General features: G+C 35.2%; 1 protein-coding gene across 14 annotated transcripts in view; it reads left to right on the top strand.

The window, feature by feature from the left end:
- Positions 1–7220, top strand: part of MYO9A (myosin IXA) — a 324456-nt gene that overhangs the window by 211477 nt on the left and 105759 nt on the right. For all 14 annotated transcript variants that reach the window (XR_011164264.1, XM_069067272.1, XM_069067273.1 and 11 more), the window contains 2 exons: positions 5065–5145; positions 6732–6842. Coding sequence is in view for 13 of the 14 variants with exons in the window: in XM_069067272.1 (XP_068923373.1) it covers positions 5065–5145; positions 6732–6842 (192 nt within the window). In the remaining variant the exon portion in view is untranslated. The remainder of the gene's footprint in view (positions 1–5064; positions 5146–6731; positions 6843–7220) is intronic.

Here is a 7220-nt window from a genome sequence, read left to right as displayed (position 1 = left end):
GAGAGAGAAGCACCAACATCTGGGTTTTCAAAGCCGGGGCCGGGGGGGGGGGGGGGGGGGGGGGGTTGGGACCTCAATGGCTACCCAGAGTCTCCTTCTCCTGGGTCAGAGAATGTCACAACCCTCTTGACTCACTACCCAATCACAAAGTAATAAGGTGTGGGTATTCCTGAAAAACGAGCCTCCCGCCACAGGCTCCATGTGATCACATTCAGACTATTGGGGGCAGAAGATATTTTCAAATCAGGGAAGGTTCTCACATTCACTTAAGCTTATCAAGGGGCAGGGAAGATCTTCAGATTCCCATTACCATTATAGGTTTATGCAACTTGATACTGAAATTTTTGTCAGTATACATACATAGAACTTCCAGTGTTTCTGGGCATATCGTCAAACTATGATATTTACTGTAAGAGGAAAAAAATTCTCAAGGGACTTATAGTTATATAAAAATAATTATCTCTGACAGTTAAACTGCGTTTGGCACATAAAATTTATAGATGTATTTGACAGAGAAGCAGTTCTAACTAGTTGACTATTTCAAAAAAAACAAACTTAAGAATAGGAATCTGAACTGAAAAGTTTACATCAGAGTGAAATTACCAGCTTTCTAGTTATAGGCATTTATAATATGATTTCCTTTATCTCATCACATTATTCATTAGGGATTCTTAAGAAAACATCAGTTATATACTTGCATTAAGTAAACCTTTTTTGCTTTGCTCATCTAGATTTTTTCAGCATTATAAAGATAACATCTGAATGGCCAGAATGTTTTCTGATAATTGCATATAACCAAAAAACCTAGTTCATATTTTATTTTAGTCCAGGTATAAACTTTTCATTGAAAATTCTCCATTGATGTGCTAGAACTAATCCTGAATGCTGCAGATAGAATAGGGAAAGGAAATACATTAATTTTCCATTTTACTTTAAGATCTAAATTTTTTCCCTCCCATCCCAGTTGAGAAAGCAAGATAAATGAAACCCATTACAGATATGTATAATCAAATAAAACAAATTCCCACATTAGCCATGTCTAAGGAATAAATATGCCTTAATATGCATTCTTATTAAAAATAATTTGGATTATTATTCTTATATATAGAATTATGGACTCATATCACCTATTTATCTAGCTCTCAAGACCATGTTTTAATCTTTTAATTTTTCTTTAATTGTGAATTCACCCTTTTCATTTTTGATACTGGTTATTTGGTTTTCTTTTTTTTTTTTTATCAAGTTAGCTTGTGGCTTATCTCTTATTGTTTTTTTTTTTTTATCTCATAGTTTGTTTTTTCTAAGACATGACCAGTGGATTCTTTCAATTTCTACGTTGTCCTTTTGTTCTAAGCTATCTGGGAAGTTTTATTTTATAATTTCTTGAAATATGGCACCTAGGCCCTATTTTTATTCATGGCTTTCAGGTACACCAGTGATTCTTAAATTCTCTCTCCTTGATCTGTTTTCCAGGTCAGCTGTTTTTCCTACCAGGTACTTTACATTTATTTCTATTTTTTCTGTCTTTTGACTTTGTTTTATTTTTCCATGATGTCTTATGGAGCCATTAGCTTCTGTTTGGCTAATTCTGATTTTTAAAGAGTTATTTTCTTCATTGAGGTTTTATACTTCATCTGCCAAGCTATTAATTCTCTTAGAAGTTGTTTTTTAAATATCTGTCATTTCTTTCCCCATTTTTTCCTCTTCTGCTCTTATTTTGTTTTTAAAATAATTTTTTTTGCTTTTTAAAACATCTTTAGCTTATTTTTACAATTTTTAAATAATATTTTATTTTTTCCAATTACATGTAAAGACAATTTTTATCATTCATTCTTTAAATTTTTTAGTGACAGATTTTCTCACTGCCTTCCTTCCCTCCCTACCCTGTTACCATAGTAGGTCTTTATGGTATGGTTCTGTGTTATTTGTTCTTTTGCTTGTTTTTGCTCTTTCTTTTGACCTACTTCTTGAGTTTGGACTTTTTTTATTATTGTTGGGCTTTGTGCACTTCTTGGGAAAACGTCTAGCTTGAGCTTCTGCTGCTTTCACAGCTCCAGCTGAGAGCCTACAAGTTTTTGTTGCTTCCACAGTGCTGTGATCCAAGGAAAGATCTGGTCAGTGCTTTCCTGGACTGAGCTCTGCAAGTTCCTGATGAAAATTTGCATCTTTTGGGCTTGTATGTAGTTGAGTTTCAGTAGACTGATTGTTAATGAACTCTTTCACTGTCAACCTGCTAGGAGGTTTTGCAGGTACAGAGTGAATGAACAGCTGGCTCCCCTTTTGTCTTGGTTTTCTGCCCAGGTTTTTCCTCTATAGGCTTATGTGCTGTGCTAAAAGTTAGAACTAAACCTCTGCTGTGTTCCTATCTTAGAGTCAGACAGCTTAATTTCTAGAATTCATTTTATACCCATTACTTAGTGCCTTGTAGCCATTCCACTCCACCCTGCAACTTTAATCCAGAACTGGGTCATAGGTGACAGAACTGCCAGTTGGCACCTGTTTGTGGGTGCCTTAGGGTCTCTTTATGTCTTGGTGCTCTATCTTGGTTCCCTTTCCTTTTCTGGGCACCATCATGCTCCAGATTCTACTGCTCTCCTTGCCACCATACTGTACTCCTACCTAGCCCAGATTGCAATGTCCTCAGACCTCTCTGTCTTTTATCCTAAACTGCTCTGGACTGAAAATGTTGTTTACATTGCACTGCTCTCCAGACTCATGTGGATAGATAGAAATAAAACCCCTTAAGAACAAATCAGACATGGGGCGGCCAGGTAGCACAGCAAGTAAGAGCACCGGCTCCAGTGTTGAGAAGACCTGGAGATTGAATCCCGGGCTCAGACGCTTAGCACCCACCCAGAAACACCTGGCCGTGTAACCTTGAGCAAGTTACTTAACCCCAATTGCTTAAAAAAAAAAAAAATCAGACAGTGAAGGAATCTCATTCATCTCTCTAGCCAGGATTATTTGTTCCTATTTGTGAATAGCATACCAATGTTAACACAGTATTACTACAGATTTTAGTGACAAATTCCATGGAAAAATAACTTTGAGAAAATAATCCTATGTCATTTGATTTTGTTGGCTTCCATTTAATTGTGGTTTAAATGATATCCTTGTATCCGTGGAAGTTTTAGGTGATGATTAAATCCATTCTTTCATTCTTTGGGTTAGAGCTTATCAATGAATATAGTCATTAGTTAAATAATCGTATTTTTTTATATTTGCTATCTTTTTCAGAATCCTTGTCTGTATCTCTTCTCTTAAGTATAGCAAAATTTTATTTCCAAAGTGTTCATTATTAGATACATAAATACAATCATGAAAACAGGAAAGCTAATATTAATATATTAATGATCTATCGTTTTCATTCAGCATTTTTCTAAAATCCCTATACATACTTGTTGAATGTTTTTTCTTGTTAACATTATGCCACATCTCTCAGAGCCAAGATAAAGGACATTTTCCTGAATATCAGCATTGCAATTACAATTTTTTCTTAATTTTGAGAAATGAAAGTGAAATGAGCCCAGGGCGGGGGGAATGAGCCTATAGGAATTTTGCCAGTTGACTTATCATTAACTACAGAAAGTGGATCAGATTTTTCAATGTGTTGATTGGTTTTTCTGAAATTTGTTTCTTCCTCTTTTTACTTAAAAAAAAACTTTGTTATAAAGAATAACTCTTAGGGAGGGGGAAAGGGAAGTATGGGGAGAAATCTAGACAATTTAAGAACAAAAGATATCAATAAAAATCTAGTTTAAAAAAATAAACTGCAGGCTGTCTTAAAATGCCATATTCGTGACATGTGGTACTAATATAAAGATCTCTATAAATATAACTTATATTACGAATGCAGAAATTTGTTTTGATATTTCATTGTTCTCACTGCAGGCTTGGAAAATAATTTGAGCCTGTGAACCACTTCAAATCATTTTCTAAGAATAAACATTTTTAAAAAGGAATCAAATTTTTCTTTAACTTAAAAGACATGATTGTAGGAAGGAATGGCATATCAGTACAAAATACAAAAATTTTACTTGAATGCTAATGTTATGGGTTAATGGTATTCTATATTTGTTGTACTTGAAAGAAACTGAAAAATAGTATCTCAACTATTGGCATAATTACATTTCATCTCAATAAATGTTTATTGAACATGTACTATACACCAAAACATTTTGCTGGGTACTGGGGATACAGAGAAAAAATTGGAATACAACAAATGCATGTGAATACAAGATAATTCCGTACATGTGTATAATAGAGTGTAAATTTCTTGAGGGCAACAACTGTGTTACCTTCTTTGTATTCCCTGGCCACACTCTCATAATATCTAGTATAGTTGGCACTTGTTGAAATGAGTTGAAGTCTAAGAGCAAGAACAGCTAAAAGGAAGGTATCAGGAGAGGCTTATTCCAGGAGATAGGTGAACCCAGTCCTAAGTGGAGCTCATGTTCAAGGACGCGGAGCTCATGTTCAAGGACGCTAAGGCCAGAGATGAGCAAAAGAAAGGTGTTCAGGCAAGAGGGGCAGGCCCAAAGTGCTCAAAGTTTCGCAAAAATTTCATTGTCTTTTCCCCCCAGGTTAATCAACAAAATCTCCTTCCCTGAAAAAAGTCAAATTCAAAGCTAATTTTTTTTCCTCCGGCAAATGAGTACATAGAAAATAAAGATTATCCTAGACCTAGGTTATTATGAAAACATTTAATATTTGAATAAGATTGATTATAGCAAACTGTCATTATTGCCAAATTAAGCATCATAGTCAAGTAAACCATGAAACTAATTTTGCCTTGAGTTGGCTAAAATTATTAGATTTAATTATTCCTGAATTATACCAGTATGGAAAGATATCTATTTAACATTTACTATTTTTTAAAATTCTAAGATGGTAATTGACTAGTTTTCTTTCCAGATACCTTTGAGAAAGCAAACCTATTTCTGTGTTGCTCCCTAGTTTTAGTTATTTACTCAATATTATCATTTTAATATATACTTTTGTATGTATCATATACTGTTTGCTAATCTGTACCAGATCACAATAAAAATCTTTTTTGTTGTACAGGTATCTCTAAACAAGTTGATGGAGACACTTGGTCAAGCAGAACCATATTTTGTCAAGTGCATTCGGTCCAATGCTGAAAAGGTAAAAATATCTTGCAAGGACTGCCACATAGGCCAGCACAATCCATACCAAATTCCAGGATTTAATGTCATTATGAAAAGGGTTTGAGAAGAAAAAAACTTCCATTTCTGTAGGGAGTAAATAGTTGTAATGGACAATGCACCTGGCCTGCATGAAATACTTTTAGCTTATATAAAATGGGACACACTTTACTAGTTAAAATTGTAACCAAAAATATTATTTCTTCCACTGGGACAATGTTAGTTGCTGTAGTAAAGAAAATCTTCACCTAGGAGGTGTTGTAAACCTCTTTTAGAAAATATTTTGATAATTGTATTTCAGTATAATCTGTTTCCTTTGTAGTTCTTTGCATTTCATTTATGCATTTAAAGACATTCTGAGAAGGGGCTTATAGGCCTCACCAGACTCCCTAAAGGGGCCCAAACACACAAAAAAAGTTCAGAACCCCTGGTGTAATAGAAAGAATGCCCAGCTTGGAGGGAGGTATGATCTGGGTTCAAGCCTTTTATTTGCTAGTTGTATAACTGTGGTCAAGTCACTTGTTTTCTCTGAGCTCAGTTTCTTCTTTCATGTGTGTTTCTACATGTACATATATGTCTACATACACACATATATAAAACCTGCAGGATCTTGTAATGGTTGTAGTTAATTTTTCCAATACTTTTAGATGTACAAAGTATTTTATATGCTTTATATGATTTGATCCTCAAACAACCCAGTGAAATAGACAATACAGACATTATGGTGTCATTTTCTAGATGAAGAAACTGGAAGTGACTTGCCCACAGTCTTACAGCTACATACATGTTAAATTTCTCTATTAATAATGGTTCAGCCATTTTTTTTCTTAATGCCTTTTGGTTGCCAGTACCTTGCATGGTATTTTGTAATTATCCTATCGTTATTAAAAATAGTAATAAAGAACAGTGAGGGGTCGAAGTCTCACAAGTCTCTAGTTTTCATGTCAAACGACATAGTTGCTAAGACAATAAAGCAGCAGCAAATTCTCCATGTTGAAGAATTGTTAGTTGTTATTATCTTTGAACTTGTCCAGTATGGGTTATAGATATCTACCTCACTGAAATGCAGCATGTGTCACTACTAAGTCCTGGTGTGTAATTTATGTATTTTCTGGGAATATAAGAATTTCTATAGTCATTGTTTCCATAGAGATAATGTGGCATAGTGACTAGTGAGCTGATCTCCAAATCAGGAAGAGCTGGGTTCAAGTTGTGATTCTGGGCCAGTCACTTAAGTCCTCACTGCCCCAGAGAACTCTCTGAAATTATAAATTTCAAAGAAAATTCCAGCCTGTATTGTTTGAGGGAGTTTCCTCGTGGACTAGTTCCTGATACCATGAAATCATAGATCCTATGAAATTCCCAGATCCAATTCTTACTAATTTTGTAACAATATCATAGACAAAATGTATTTATTATTAAACAGCTGTTTGAACTTGACTCTGTACAAGACATTATGCTAAATTATTTTAGATTACCTTTTTAAGTACATTTAAAAAGTCTGGATTAAAGAGTTTCCATTTCATATAAGCCTTTGCTTTTTTTTTTCCCGCTTTGTGTTTTTAGCTTCCTTTAAGATTCAGTGACCCATTGGTACTTAGACAGCTGCGTTACACGGGGATGCTGGAAACAGTCCGAATTCGGCAATCAGGATACAGCTGCAAATATTCTTTCCAGGTTAGGCCAGTCAGAGACTCCTTTTGAGTTTAAAAAGTATGCTAATATGTTTGCATATGTACACACATGCTCATACACATGCCTGTATACCACTTTTCCTTCACATGTTTGTGCATGTTCATATAGCCCCATATTTCTGATGTGTCTCATTGCTTATAGTACTTACATGGGCTTTGTATATACCGTGTTTCCCCGATAATAAGACCTAGCCTGAAAATAAGCCCTCCCCTTACTGTGTAAGATTCCTCTAAAATAAGCCCTCCCCCGAAAATAAGCCCTATTGAGATTGCTACTGTGGTGAAGGTGATCCCCTGTGCTACATGCTACATTATGGTACCCTCTGTATGGACCGTCTCCCCCCCCCCCCCCCCCCCCCCC

This window comes from Petaurus breviceps, unplaced genomic scaffold (genome assembly GCF_028583685.1).
Source record: "Petaurus breviceps papuanus isolate PSGF00001 unplaced genomic scaffold, PetGlider_PUasm1.0 90740, whole genome shotgun sequence".
NCBI lineage: Eukaryota > Metazoa > Chordata > Mammalia > Diprotodontia > Petauridae > Petaurus > Petaurus breviceps.
This window is presented reverse-complemented; position numbering and strand designations above follow the sequence as displayed.